The 15,474-nt window shown below is 34.1% G+C and overlaps 1 protein-coding gene across 1 annotated transcript in view; it reads left to right on the top strand.

The window, feature by feature from the left end:
* The window catches only part of LOC150101078 (uncharacterized), a 169,952-nt gene extending 161,016 nt beyond the window's left edge, over nucleotides 1–8,936 (top strand). Inside the window, exon 7 of the mRNA XM_090402159.1 lies at nucleotides 4,882–8,936. Coding sequence (XP_090258285.1) covers nucleotides 4,882–8,228 — 3,347 coding nt within the window. The 3' untranslated portion in view covers nucleotides 8,229–8,936. The remainder of the gene's footprint in view (nucleotides 1–4,881) is intronic.
* The last annotated feature ends 6,538 nt before the right edge of the window (nucleotides 8,937–15,474 follow it).

The raw sequence follows: 15,474 nt of genomic DNA on the forward strand, positions 1-15,474 counted from the left end.
TATCTACCTGGATACTGAACAAACAAGGATGAGCTGGCAATTTGGGATTTAGCCGACCAAGTTGTATTCTTATTGGCTTAAACCTATATAGAAAATGATGGTACAACATGACAAAATTTCATGCCTTGTTTAACCGGGTGTCGCCCAGTTAAACAAGACCCCCGTTGTTGTCGCCAGGGAACCAGGTTGAACAGCAAAAAGTCAGCTACTGGAACAAATCTGAAAGCACACCCCAACTCAGCATCACCAGAGTTAAAGATCAGTACTATCAACATAAGCCTGAATGGCAAAGAAATGGAGCTAGCTGAAGATTCAGATAAGTACCAGATCGACATAATAGGGGTGACTGAAACAAAAAAGACAAAACTGGTGAGATCGTTCTGAGCAATAAATACAAAATGTTATATTCAGGAAATGACAATCAAGGAAAAGAAGGAGTAGCCATAGTATTCAACACAAAATACGAGGCTAATCTTCTTGAATGGCAGGCAGTCTCAGGTAGAGTGATGTGGGCAAATATCATAATGTGGAATTGGACAAGGAGACTTATTTGTGCCTATGGTCCCACAGAAGGTTCTACTAAGGTAGAGGTGGAGGAACTTTTTGATGCTTTAGAAAAAGCAACTGATACAATGAAAAAGGAAAAGTTGGTCCTTGTTGGGGATCTAAATAGCAGAGTAGGAAATGATTGTCAGACCTACAAAAATATTTTGGGAAAATTTGGAGAAAAGAGCAGAGCTAATAATAATGGCAAATACCTATTGGATTTTTGCTCGGGACATGGACTGGTTATTACTAACACCATGTTCCAACATAAAAATGTGCACAAATTCACATGGAGGGAAGAGGCAAGGAATAAGAAAAGTCTCATTCACTATGTTATTGTTGATAGTGATGTTTTCTCCCTGGTGCAGGACACCAGTGTACAGAGGATCTGAAATTGGAAGCGATCTATTTAGTCTTGAGTAGGATAAAATTGAATTTCATATCGAAAAGAAGAACATTTAAGAAAGTTTTAAAGCGAATAAAAGTTGAGCAGCTCTCAGATGTGAACTGTAGACTACAATACACAAAGATTATTGAAGAATAAATGAAACAGTTTGAGAACAGGAACCAAACCTTGGAGATTCAGTGACAGGCCTATGAAGAAAACCCTGATTGATTCAGCTAGATAGGCATGTGGTGAGGTTGTCTGCAAGGATAGAAAAATCAGAACTCTATGGTGGACACAGGAAGTTAATGAGGCAGTGAAGGAAAAGAAGAAAGCATATCAAAAGTTCCTGGCAAATAAGTCAGCTTTTGCTCTTAGAGAATACAGAGACAAATGTGAGAAAGCAAAACACTGTGTAAAAATGGCTAAACAAAAGTCATGGGAGGACTTTGGCAAGAACATAGAAAATAATTATCAAGAAGGTGGTAAGATATTCTGGAGGTTGTTGAAGAAGCTTAGAAATGGAGGAAAGGGTGCTGTAAAAGGAGTTAGAGATGATAAAGGTGACATCAAAACAGGAGAAAAAGATATCCTTGAAGTATGGAGTAATTACTTCAAAAAATTGCTAAATGAAACAAGCAGTGATAGCATAATGGTAAAAAACACTCAACAGGCATACAGTCAGGAATACATATCCATACTTGAAGTAAAAAAAGCTATCAAAGGCTTGAAATGTGGAAAGGCAGCAGGAGTAGATGATATTCTACCAGAAATGCTGAAGTATGGTGGTATAAAAGTCTTACAGTGGCTGCACTGCGTACTTCAGAAAGCCTGGACAGATGGACGATTTCCCGATGATTGGAGTAGAGCTCTAATAGTACCCATATATAAAAAGGAAAATAAAACTGGATGTGAGAATTACAGAGATATTTCCCTACTGAGTATTCCTGGCAAGATCTATGCAAGTATACTTGAGAAACGGTTGAGAAGAATTGTGTAGAAAAGCTTGATGAAGAACAAACTGGATTCAGGCCAAATAGAGGCTATGCAGATCAGATCTTCACTTTACGACAAACAGTTGGGAATGCATGGGATTATAACAAAGATCTGTATTTAAGTACAAGTTGCCAAGAGAGAAGCTATTCATTTACGCTACAATTATATGGTGTCAATGGGGCATTATAATTAGAAGAAACACACGTATAAACCACAGTGAAAATTATTTAATTGTAAATATTTCATCCTAAGTATCTTAGGACATCATCAGTACAGTATTTAAACAAAAATTAGGAATAACATAGTTAGGGCGCATGATTACAATAGAATCTCATGAAAACGTGCTAAAGTAGTACAAAAAAAAAAAAAAGTTAATTATTTAACACAGTTTTGTATGATAATTTCCCATACTTTAGGAATAGTAAGAACGTCGTTGTGGTTTAGGTTTGGTCTGTGTAGTAGGGCTTCAGAACTTTCTTTGTATAAACGTTCATGTTTAAATAAAGATCTATGTAAAAGTTTAGCCTTTTCCCAATGGATCCTATGGTTTGGATTTTCAATTCCGTGTTGAGAGAGGCCAGATTTCTGCGGTTTAAGAAGACGAATGTGGTCTTGATGTTCCGAGATGCATTTCTGAATAGACCTACCTGTCAGTTCAAAGTAAGATAATTTGCATGAGCATGAAATCTCATAAACACCAGGTAACATCAAGGGTGAGAATTTGTCCTTAAGAGAAGGTAATAAGTTGTAAATTTGGTTGATAGGTTTGTAAGTAGTTGCAAAATTGTATTTCTTCATAATTTTAGAAAGACGTTCTGAGATGCCTTTAACGTAAGGTATGGGAATCCTATGCACTTCTTCCTGTCTGATTTGATGTATGCAGAAGAGACTGATGATTTTTTGAGTTGTTTTGGGATTATATCCATTTAGGATGGCTGTATTTTTGATAACAAAGAAAGAAAGAAGAAAGAAAGTTCTGAAGCCCTACTACACAGACCAAACCTAAACCGCAACGACGTTCTTACTATTCCTAAAGTATGGGAAATTATCATACAAAACTGTGTTAAATAATTAACGTGTTTTTTTTTTTTTTTTTTTTTTTTTTTTTTTTGTACTACTTTAGCAAGTTATGCACGTTTTCATGAGATGCTATTGTAATCATGCGCCCTAACTGTATGTTATTCCTAATTTTTATTTAAATACTGTACTGATGATGTCCTAAGATACTTAGGATGAAATATTTACAATTAAATAATTTTCACTGTGGTTTATACGCGTGTTTCTTCTAATTATGAACACACCACAGGTTTCATTATTTAAAAAAAAAAAAATGGGGCATTATATCAAGCAATACTTAATCTTTATTTGAGTTGTAAGTCAGCAGTTAGAATTGAAGGAAGTACAGGAAGATGGTTTGATGTTAAATCTGGTTTGAGACAAGGATGTACATTAACCCCTCTGTTATTCATTATCTGTATTGTTCACATTATGAAGGAAAGTGGTATTAAACATGATATCAGAATTGGAGATGTTAATGTCAGCTCTTTGCTTTATGTGGACGATGTTATACTTCTAAATAAATCTGCTACAAGTTTGCAAGATTCCCTGACTAAATTGAATAACTTTTGTAATAGATATGGTATGAAGGTCAGCATTAAAAAGACAAAGACAATGAAAATAGCTAGAATTGTTGAAAATGTCAAGTGTGTTGTGAACGGGGAAACCTGTGGAACAAGTAAAACATTTCAGCTACTTAGGCACGATTTTTACTGAGATAGTAAATTAAATATGGAAATACACAGCAGAATCAACAAAGCTGGTAAGGGGCAGTCAATTGAATAAATTCATATGGAATATGAGAGAAATTAGTCGGAACACTAAATTAGCTGTGTACAAGACGGTGTTCAAACCAATTTCAACTTATGGATCTGAGAGCTGGGTCAGAACTAAAACACTTGACCAAAGACTTGAAACCGCAGATATGAGAGTCCTGAGAAAGATTAGAGGCGTGAACAGATGGCATCAATGGCAATATCATATTTAAAATGAGGATATTAGGAAAGCACTTGACATTGTCAACATCCAGGAATGCGTTAGCAGAGCTAATCTCAGGTGGTATTGTCACTTAAACAGAATTGGTGAGGAAAGATTAGCAAAACAAGTGTTCTCTGCCAGTTTGGCAGGAAAATGACCCAGAGGAAGACCAAGATAGAAATATAAGATCTGATAATATTGGAGTCTTGAGAAGTAACAGACTGATTTGGAGGAAAATTGTAGATAGGAAGTTAGTAATGATGTAAATTTTTCATGTAGTACTATCATATCCTGTATACCTCTTGAGGGTACATGTCAGGAAGTTGATGATGACTTTTTAGTACTTAACCTTCAGATACTTTATCTTTAGTACATTTTTGAATATTTTTATTATATATTTTCAAATACATTATTGATTCTCTAATTATTTTTCTAATAGATGACAAGATAACTGTGAAGTATGTTGATTATGGTATGAAAGTATACTTTTTTTGTGTAAATTGTGTGTATTCTCCTGGCCTGTTTGAATGTATGTGGAATGAAAAATCCCATTTTATGGGAGTTAAAAACCTTGCAACTGCAATATGATGACTGCCAACTCACCTTCACTTAAAAAGCCCTGATGAAGGGTCTGTGCATTGTAGATAGGTCTTACTACCAAACATTGTCAAAACTGACTGAGGTTTGGAAGCTTCCAAACTATATTGCATAAACTTTTTTGAAAACTTCAGTTGCTAACTCAGGTACATTAAAAGTACCTGAGTTATGCTGAGTTTTTCAGGTACTTTATCTTTAGTACATTTTTGAATATTTTAATTATGTGTTTTCAAATGCATTATTTAATTCTGTGATTATTTTTCTAATATTTGTATTATATATTTTCAAATACATTATTGATTCTGCAATTATTTTTCTAATAGATGACAAGATAACTGTGAAGTATGTTGATTATGGTAACTCAGAAGTATTACCTAAGGAAGGCATGAAACTTTTAAGACAAGAATTTTTAGTACGTCCACCTTTTGCCATCTTGTGTTGCCTAGCTGAAGTGAAGCCATTTGAAGGAGACACCTGGTCCAATGATGCTCTTGAAAAGTTTAAAATCTTTATAGCTGAGAAAACTGTACATGTATTGTTTCACTCCACCACTATTCCAGTCCTGGTAAATATTGAAACTGATAATGGGGATGTTGGCCAGCATTTGATTGAAACAGGAGTTGCAAAGAAGGAGGCTGAAAATGATAATTATTCCACTTCTAATCTTCCTTCGGGAAAGGTTTCAGTAACTGTTTCTCATATTGAATCTTTAGGAGAATTTTATGTTACATCTACCATATTGATTGATGAATTCTCAAAATTCTCAGAAGAGTTAAATAGGTTTTATGAAACTGAAGAGAATCAACATACTTTACCAAATATAGCAATATCTGCTCCTTGTGTTACCAGATATGGTGCAGATAACATGTGGTATAGAGTTGTTATTACAGATATTGATGAAGAAACTGTTGTTGTGAAGTTTGTAGATTATGGCAATTCAGAAATTACCACTCGATCAGCTTTGAAGATCCTTTCGAAACAGTTCATGAAGGTCCCACCTTTTGCTTTACAGTGCTGTCTTGCAGGTATTTCAGAAGTAGAGGAAAGGAGAGAGGAAGTAAAATTGAGGCTAGAGTTGTTAAAAGAAAATGATATATTTATTGAAATTTTAAACCAGAGCATACCGCTTAGTGTGAAATTGATAATTGATGGAATTGATTTTGGAGAACAACTAATTGAAGAGGAATTAGTGCTCGGTGAAGAGTCATCAGAATTTGAAGAATACGTTGAAAGTGATTACATAAGAGCTGATTTTTTGAATGATTCAAACAATTCAACTGCTGGCATTATTTTTGAAGATCTGTACACATCAGATCATCAAGGAAGTACATCTGCTATACAATTAGAATCTAATAAGGATACCAAAAAAAATATTCTGGTATCTCACATTGATGGTGTTTCTAAATTTTATGCACGTTCTGTTAATAATGATTTTCAGAATATGCAAAGGCAACTTCAAGAGAAATGTGTCATGTTGTATTCTTTACAGGTGGAACACAATCTTTCATTAGCTGAAATATCAGAATTTTATCCATATTATTCTGTAAAATTTAGTGGTGATGAGCAGTGGTACCGTGCTATTGTAATGGCTAAAAATGAGAATGAAATTACAGTTCAGTTTATAGATTGTGGAAATTGCTGCATAATAGACTCTGATGCAGTTAAATTACTACCCTCAGAATTTTTAAAAGTCCCACCTCTTGCTGTTCAGTATCATCTGTATGGAGTAAAGGGCAATGAAAAAATGGAAGGAGGTAAAGAAAGACTTGAAGAATTGATTTTTAATAAAGAATGCATTATAGAACAGCCTGATCTTATGTTGCCTCAACATGTTCTTCTAACAGTTGATGGAATAAATGTTATTGAAATACTTTTAGAAGAGAAATTTATTGAAAGAATTCTTACAAATAAATCTTACAAAAAATATGGCTTTTCAGAGTTTCCCATTGCACATCCCATAGAAGTTGTTGTATCAAATGTTATTTCTCCAGCACACTTCTGGATTCAGTTAGTAAGTTGTAGTCAAGAACTTGAAAGATTAATGACCAGCATTAATGAAATTTATTCTTATGTGGAAATCTCACATTCACAGTTCACATTTTCAGTCGGTGATCCATGTATTGCAAGATATTCAGATGACCGGTGGTATCGAGGAGAAATAAAAAGTATATCAAATGAACATGCAGAAGTTTTTTTTGTAGATTATGGTAATTCAGAATGTGTGTCACTGAATTTAATACAAGAAATTGACCCACAATTTTTGCAACTTCCCATGCAAGCTTTGCAGTGCTCTTTGGTTGGTGTGAAATCCTGTTTAGTAACTGAATGGGATGCTGAAATATGTGATTCATTTGCAGACCTTGTTGGAGTTGGATATAAACATTTAACTGCTAATTGTTGTGAAGCAATGGATGAGAAGTTTATTGTATATTTGTATGATGCTGAAATCAGTATTTCAAATACTATGATAGCTCATGGTTATGCAGCAGTTGAAAGTAATACATTTTTGGATCAGTCTGAGGTTATGTCTAAAACAAGTGTTGCATATGATAATGAGAATATAAAACTGGATGATTTGATAGAAACATCCGACGGTGATAAGTCTTCATCTAGTGGAAAATTCTGTACAGATTTCTGTGAAACAGTTGAAGAACAAGAACTGAAGACTTGTTATGGAGGAGATAAAAGTCTATTAAGGGAAAGTATGCATTTGGATTACAAAATGTCAAATATAAGTTATAGCACAGAATCTGATATTAGCAGATCAGTTGAAAATAAAGATAGCTCAGGTGATTCTATGGTTATTGGATTTGATTCTGAAAAATGTGATACATTTTCTCTTGAACAATCTTCTAATTTAATTTCAGATACACATTTGCCAAGAGAAGTATTGGTAGAAACTTTAGTGTCTTCCACAATAAAAAAAGCTGCTAATGCTGTAAAAAGTGATATGAAATATCACCAGTTTGAGAACAAATTAACAGCCACAGATTTAGGTGAAATTAGTGTTGAGTTTCACTCTCCCACTTTTTCAAGAGTGCAATGTGACAAGTGTTGTGTGAATGAAAGAAATGATTGTAACATAAATGAAAAGGATATTTCCAGCATGACTAATATACAGCATAAGGAAACTGGTGTTTGTGAACAAGAAGCAGACGACACTACAGGCCTATCAAATACTGCTACTCTGCTCAGTAATCAGCTGTCTGAAGAACAACTAAATGAATTATTTGTAAACACAGAAGTAACTAAAAATCTTCAAGAAAAACTCCATTGCCATGATTGTGCTTCTGGTGATCAGTCATATGAGGAAGTAAATGAATTTTATTTTGAAACAGAAAATAATGAGAAATTTTTAGAAACCAGCTACCAGAGTAATGTTCAGCTCTCCAGTGATGAAGGTAATGAAGACCTGTATTTCAGTGAAGCAGAAGAAGCAGTTGAAAATTACAAAGCGGATAATATGAATAATACAGTTTCAGAAATCGAAACACCCATATTTTCTAGTGAGACTGCTGAAAGTGATTCCAAGATTTTAAACACAAGCAGTAATCTGCCTTTAGAAGCTTTACAACAAGAAGAAGAACAAAGTTGTGCTAACAAAATATGTAGTGATGCTTTTGCACTTTCAAGGACTGTGGAAAATTTCCAAGCTGTCTCAGATAAATAGGAAATAGCACAAAATTTATAATTTCACATGTGGACAATTTTGATTGTAGAAAGGGTATTTTATGTAAAAATTAAATATTTTAAAATCTTTCTAATGAAAACGCTCCTTGAGAGAGATAACAATCTGTTGCGCTGAACTATGGGAAATCCTTTCAAATCATTTGACCTCTAAATTCAAGCCAGCCTATAAGAGTGGCAGTTAATTGCCACTCTTATAAGCTGGCTTAGAGGCACAGTGATAAAGTAAACATTTTTCACAGATGAACTCAACTGAAAACTAGATAATTAAATGCTTGATAATAGAAAAGTTAATACATATTCAAATCACTTTTTATTATGAGCTTAATTTGTTAATAAAGAGATTCTCCCTGAACCAATGCCAAATTCATAAATTCCAAATTCATGTGGGTGACAAATTTAAAAACTTGAGAATTTTCATCTTTGGCGGTTAAAAGTGACCTTTTTTTTTTTTTTTTTTTCATTCATTATGTGTATACTTGAAAAGAGACAAATTAATAAAACTGAACTATCTTTGAAATTGTATTTTTTGTTTAGAAGAATGTTTCTACAACTTTCTGCAGGTTATTCTTTTAATGAAATAATTTGTTCTCGTTGCTTTAAATTAAAAAAAAAAAACATTAGTCGTTCAACTGTTCTTTTGCTGTATTTCCATATGTGTTAAAAAAAAATTAAAGTTGACTGTTTGTTCTTCATATGTAGTTTTTAATACCAGATATTTTATATCTTTTGTGGTAAGAGCAATATATTTAGCTCTTTTTATAATAAAACTAAAAAAAAAAACAATTAAAACTCTTTGCTGTCAGTACTTCACTGTAAAGAATTAGTGTAATCTAGACAGGGGTTGGTGTTAATTTCATTACTTCAGTATACACTGACTGCTGAAATTAAATTTAAGATTATTTTAAGAAGATAATACTTAAATATTTTAATTTTCTTAATTTGTAATTCCTTGTTTGTCACTAACTGCAAGGTGTTTAATCATCAATATCAGGGTGTAACATTCAGCACTTTTGCAGTAGTAGCAGTAGTAAGTACAGGGTAGAATAATTTGATTAATATGACTATAATTTCTAACTCAAATAATTTTAGAGTTAGAATTTATAATCTTACTAATTTTTTTAAACAATCCTCACTTTTTTAATATTGAAGTGTCTTGCTTTATTATGACTGTCATTCAGAATTGGTAGAGGTAGATCATTAATAGCATGGCATGTCACAAATATCATATACAGTGAATTCGTATATGATTGTATGTGAAAAATGGGGTGCCCTAAAATCGATGGATATTGAATATTTTTTTGATCTTTATAGAACTGATTGCTTCCATACTGAAATTCGTAAATTGTATTTATTTTTTTTCTTCAGGCATTTAGAATAAAATTTGCTTTTCTCTGTTCCATTTGGATAAAAATATTAATTATGGAAGTCCTGCTGTTAAATCATAGGAATCCTCTATAGATGAAAAGTTAAGGCATCTGAAACTTTGTATTGCATAATATAATTTACTTTCATTACTTCCTAAGGCAAACATAGATCTTGAGCCTTTTCTATAAATATTTTATGCTCTCCACATAAGAAACATAATTGGGATATAAAAAACATTCAACCATTCCCATTTATGTTAAATTACTAGTAGTTGAGCTTTGTATTGCATAATATAATTTACTTTCATTACTTCCTAAGGCAAACATAGACGTTGAGCCTTTTCTATAAATATTTTATGCTCTCCACATAAGAAACATAATTGGGATATAAAAAAACATTCAACCATTCCCATTATGTTAAATTACTAGTAGTTGCTAGAATTGTATACTGCTCAAAACAATTAGGGGATATTTTGTTTTCTTGTAAATTATAAAGTTATAAAAATAATTTACAAATGTAACACAATTTGTTATAAATATTGATTATTTAAACAATATCTCATCAATTACACCCTATTCATAAGAAATATTTATTCATGTATAAAGTACCCAATAGTTATAATTATTTACAGAAATTTATAATTATTGTTGAATACTAATACATTTGATTAGTATTCAACACTGATGACAGTTCTGATTCTACTTGTATGAATTGAGCCTATATCAGAGATTGTGTAAGTGAAGAAGAAGAAAAGATGGATGCAGTCAGTGAGGTCATTCCTAGGAAACTTGCCCTTCTTAATAGCTGTGTATTATATTCCTTAGCCTTCAAACAAGCAGTGTTCTACAAGGAGTATAAGGAGTATTTCTTTTAGGGAATTAGCAGTGCCTTTGACTGTGTTGTTTAATCTAAGTCTCAGGTCTTGGGTTAGTCCCAAGGAAGTGGAAAGAGGAGGAAAATAGTTTCACTTCATAAAGAAGGCTCCAAGACTGATTATCAAATTACATACCTATCAGCATATCAAGAGTGAATAAGAGGATGTTTGATGGAGAACTATCAGAGAGTAGTTTATTCAGGAGAAGAGTCCAGTAGAAGGCCTCTGACTATGGTGTGCCACAGAGCTCTCTCCTTGGGCTGCTACCTGTTTATTTTGTACATTAACAATATAAGAAAGGATCTGAGAGGAATTTTGCACCATTGGCAAACTATTCGGTTGTTTGCCAATGGCGCAAAATTGGGTAGAGCAATAGTTAATAAAGATATGAAAATTTTGCAGGATGATTTGAATAGACTGGCAGCCAGAGCAAAGGAGAATGGATGTCAATTTAATGTGGCAAAGTGTAAGGTTATGCATTTTGGAGTGAAAAGATCCAGCTGTGTACAACATCGATGGAACTATATTCCAAGAAATTGATTAAGCCAAGGGTTTGGGGGGTGTTAATGGATAGGGAGTTAAAGTTCAGAGGACATATTGCAGAAATTGCTAAAGCAGCTCATCGGATTACTTGGTTACTGAAGGAATGCCCTGACAAGCAGGTTAATATACCTCTTTATAGAGCCTTGGTTAAAATCCCATCTTGACTGCTGTACACAAATCTGGTCACCTGGGTTTCTTGGTGATGAGGTGGAGAGGATCCAGAGGCAAGTGATCAAGATGGTAGCAGGTCTGTGAAATGAATCTTATGAGGGCAGCACATTAAAGATTTGTGGGTTACAGAAATTGGTTGATAGGCAGAAAAGGAGTGATGTTATTGAAACATACAAATTACTGAAGGGTTTTTATAAGATTAATACAGAGGAAATTTTTCAGAACAGGGTCTGGTGGTGAGAGAACTTGGTGCCATTGGAAACTGAGCAAGAGTGTAGTTTTAGCAGAGTTGTCAAGACTAGATTTTTTGCTTGGAGAGTGGTAAATGAATGGAATAGGTTGCCAGAGTCTGTTTTGGGTGCAATGACCTGTAAATGAGTTCAAAGCAAGTATAATAGATACTGTGCAAATGTTGGATAATACTTGCCATGATTTTAGGGCCTCCCTTGATTAGTAAGGACACCATGAAGTAGCCCATAATAATAATATAACACTACAGTTCTAAGCCATTATAATGGACTTTTTTTTCCCATGCATCTCATTACTGTTCCTGCATTTTAGAGAAATGAAAAATTGCAACCGAAAATATTGTCATATTAAAATTATATTTATCATATTTATATATAAATATAATTTGTTTTAACAAATTTTAATAAATCAAAATTGCAAAAATTATATATTTCAAAATTCTAATGTGATGTTTTAATGCAAGAACTAATTTAACTTTTGTTTAGTTTGAGTTTATACAATTTACCTTCACTATGAAGAACTCTTAGGGACCACAGGATAATTTGTTATACTGGATTTTCTTTAATATAATATTGTACCTCTGTGACTTATAGTGAGAGTTGATGAGTTGATTCTAGCTAAACTAATACCATGCTGACATGATTCTGACAATGCAAACATGAGTTGAGTTAGTTCACCATCACCATACTGATTAATTTTTGCTTTGTTTTATTGATTGTTATATTTATCATTATCTCAGAAATTTGATCATTTCTTAGAACCATTTCGTTAATATCATTGTGGTACATTATTGACTTATATGTCACATGATTATTGTCACAGATGTGGACTAGTTTATGGAGCCTCTTGTGTACAGTTATATAGAACATCTATGTTACATTTGTTTTTCATTCAAACCATGCCTAAATCACATCTGTAATATTGTAATTAGTAACTTTACTATACTTTTTGCTTGGTTAGTTGAGCAGGTGATTGGCATATCTGTCTAAGCAACAGGCTGTTGGTTCAAATACTACCATGAGCATGGATATTTTGTGTCATTAAATGGTACATGAATTTCTTTGCCTGGTGTGAGACCACTGCCCTTATTGAAAGCCTGAAGGTGGCTGAAATAGTTCCATGTTTAGTCTCTAGACCAGGGGTCTTCAATGCATGGCCTGCAGGCCACAGGTGTACCACAGAGCTCTTTGCCGTGGCCCACTGGCCATTTTGAAAAAATAACTACTTAACATTAAAATGCGATTAAATAAAAAATAATTTCAATGAAGCCTGCGGGCCACTAAGTTATACTGCGGTATTTAGAATTGTAAGATGCTTTCCAGATTCACAAGGAATGCTGTGCATTTGATACTTTACATAAAATCTTATAAAAATAAATATTAAATAGACATGCTTCTTCAGCCATCTACCAGCACCAAGTAGTACTTAAATACTAGTACTAATGTCTCAGGTAGATGGCTGAAGCAGTAGTTTGTTCAAGTGCGCTGTCTAGTGCCTTCCAGATACATCTCGAAGGTTCTCGATACTTCGTTATTTTCATATAAATACAAGAGGATCTCGTCCACAGTCAGTTGTGAATGGCGTGATATTCATGTATTAAACGCATGCAGGTTTGTCATGTCAGCCATAGCCTATTGTGGTTTTATTTTATATTGCCAGATCTTTTTTTTCATTAGTGTGAGACATATTCAGTGGATAATAACTATTAGACGGTCATTTTGGATCATTTTTTGGTTCACCTTCCATCACTATAGCATCTACGAGTAAAAAGTGTAAATCAAGTGATTCTTGTCGGGTTTTTAATGAAAAGTGGACCAATTTGTACTTTTTTGTGCCAATCGACGATAAGCCAGTGTGTTTAATTTTGATACTGACACTGACTGTGTCAGTATCAAAACAATACAATATAATTCGACACTATGAGACAGCATGCATCCAATTGCGATCACCTTCAAGGGCAGCTTGGTGTGGACCTTCTCCAAATTGATTTAAAATGCCAGCAGGGTACGTTTAAAAGCCAGAGGGAAGAGAACAAATTGTGCATGAAAGTAAGTTATGTAATAGCTGAAAAAATTGCTAAAAAATCAAAAACCTTGGACGGCAAGTTTGTGAAAGAGTGTCTCATCTCTGCTGGAGATGAGACACTTTCTTTCGTACTAAGGAATAATAATAAGGAAGTGTTTAAATAACCGAGTTTGTCCAGGGTAACTGTAGCACGACTTGTCGAAGAACTTGCCAATGTCATTGAAAGAACTTTAAAAACGGTCATCCAAATTTATGTCATATTCACTTGATTTAGATGACAGTACAGATATGAAGGATACAGCACATCTGGCTATCTTTCTACGTGACATTGATCAATTCACTGCGACAAGAACTGCTAGCCCTAGTATCTATGAAGGGAACGACGAAAGGCACTGAATATTCTTGAAGCCGCCAAGAAAATGCTCCAATATTTTGACATCAGCTTAACCAACCTCAAGGTTGTGGTAACTGATGGTGCCCCCTGCCCTATGGTGGGAAAGAACGAATGGTTTGTTGTGCTGCTATGGAAAGAACCAGAACTAGAAGAAAAAGGTTTCATCCATTATCATTGTTTAATCCACCAGGAGAATTTATGTGTGCAAACTATTGGATTTGAGAATGTCGTGAAAATTAGTGTAACTGTCATCAACATTATTAGGGCAAGAGGATTGAATCATCAATTCCAAGAGTTTTTGACCCAAGAGTGTGAAGCAGAACACAGCGATGTGGTTTATTATAGTGATGTGCATTGGTTGAGCAGAGGGAAGGTTCTTAAGAGTTTTTGGCTAAAGAAAATACAGCAGTTCATGCAAACCAAAGGGAAGCCGATTGCAGAATTCAATGATCTGAAGTGGATGACAAACTTTGCCTTTGTGACTGACGTTTGTTGCATGTGAATGACCTGTGAATGCACACTCTGATCACATCAAAGCTTTTGTGGCCAAACTCAAACTTTGGGAGGTACAACTCGCAAAAAAAGATTTAACTCATTTTCAGCTTCTCGATGAATAAGCTACAAAATTAGCCGTGTTGAAAAGTGAGTTCGAAGAGAGATTTAGCGATTTTCATAACCAGCAGTCTTCTTTAGATTTATTTTCGATGCCATTCAGTGTCAATGTTGCCAAAATTCCAGGTGCATTGCAAACGGAGCTGCTTGAACTCCAAAACAACATTTCTTTGAGAGAAAAATTATTCAATGTGCCCTTGCTTACATTTTACAAAGACTACATTTCTGAGGACCCATTCCTTAATCTTTGCCAGCATGCTTTGAAGATGTGCACTTTGTTAGGAAGTGCATACTTATGTGAGCAGCATAAGTATGCACTTATGCTGCTCACATAAGTATAAGAATGAAGCATATGAAGTCCAATCCAAGACTCTGCTTATGGACTAACATTTCGAGAATACTCTGCGCATAGCAACTTCCAACATTGATGCCAATATCGACATGCTGGTCATGGAAAAGCATCGCCAAGTTTCCCATTGACATTGTAAAAAATGAATGTTTTCTTCATTCAATTATCTTTTTTCAAGTATTCATTGTATTTACTTATCATGAACCCAACTCCTACCTATGCTCTTAAAGCTGAATTTGTTTATTTTTATAGGATTTTATGTAAAGTATCAAATGCACAAATTTATTTATCACTAGGTTAGACTATAATAGATTTAGTTTAATCCTTTATCCCAGTGAGAGCAAACAAAGTTTGCGCCTGAAAATATCTTCAGGACTAAATATAGTGTTGTACTATCTTATCCAGTAAGTAGTGCAACACCAAGGCAACTCGTGGCAAAGGTGGAGCAAGCTACCAGGCACTTCTAACCCAGTATCTCCCATAATGCAAAACACATTTCCTATGTGGATATGTATACTGTTATGCATTAAAGGGATTGGCCATCTACCCAGACTAGTTTCGACCTTTATTGAGGTCTCTTCAGTGGGAGCCAGTCCAGAGCTGGAGATACCAGGCAGAAGCAGTAGCAAGTCATCTGTGCCTAT

This window comes from Typopeltis vanoorti, chromosome 12, assembly GCF_054136105.1.
Source record: "Typopeltis vanoorti isolate ZY-2024b chromosome 12, IOZ_Tvanoo_1.0, whole genome shotgun sequence".
Classification (NCBI taxonomy): domain Eukaryota; kingdom Metazoa; phylum Arthropoda; class Arachnida; order Uropygi; family Thelyphonidae; genus Typopeltis; species Typopeltis vanoorti.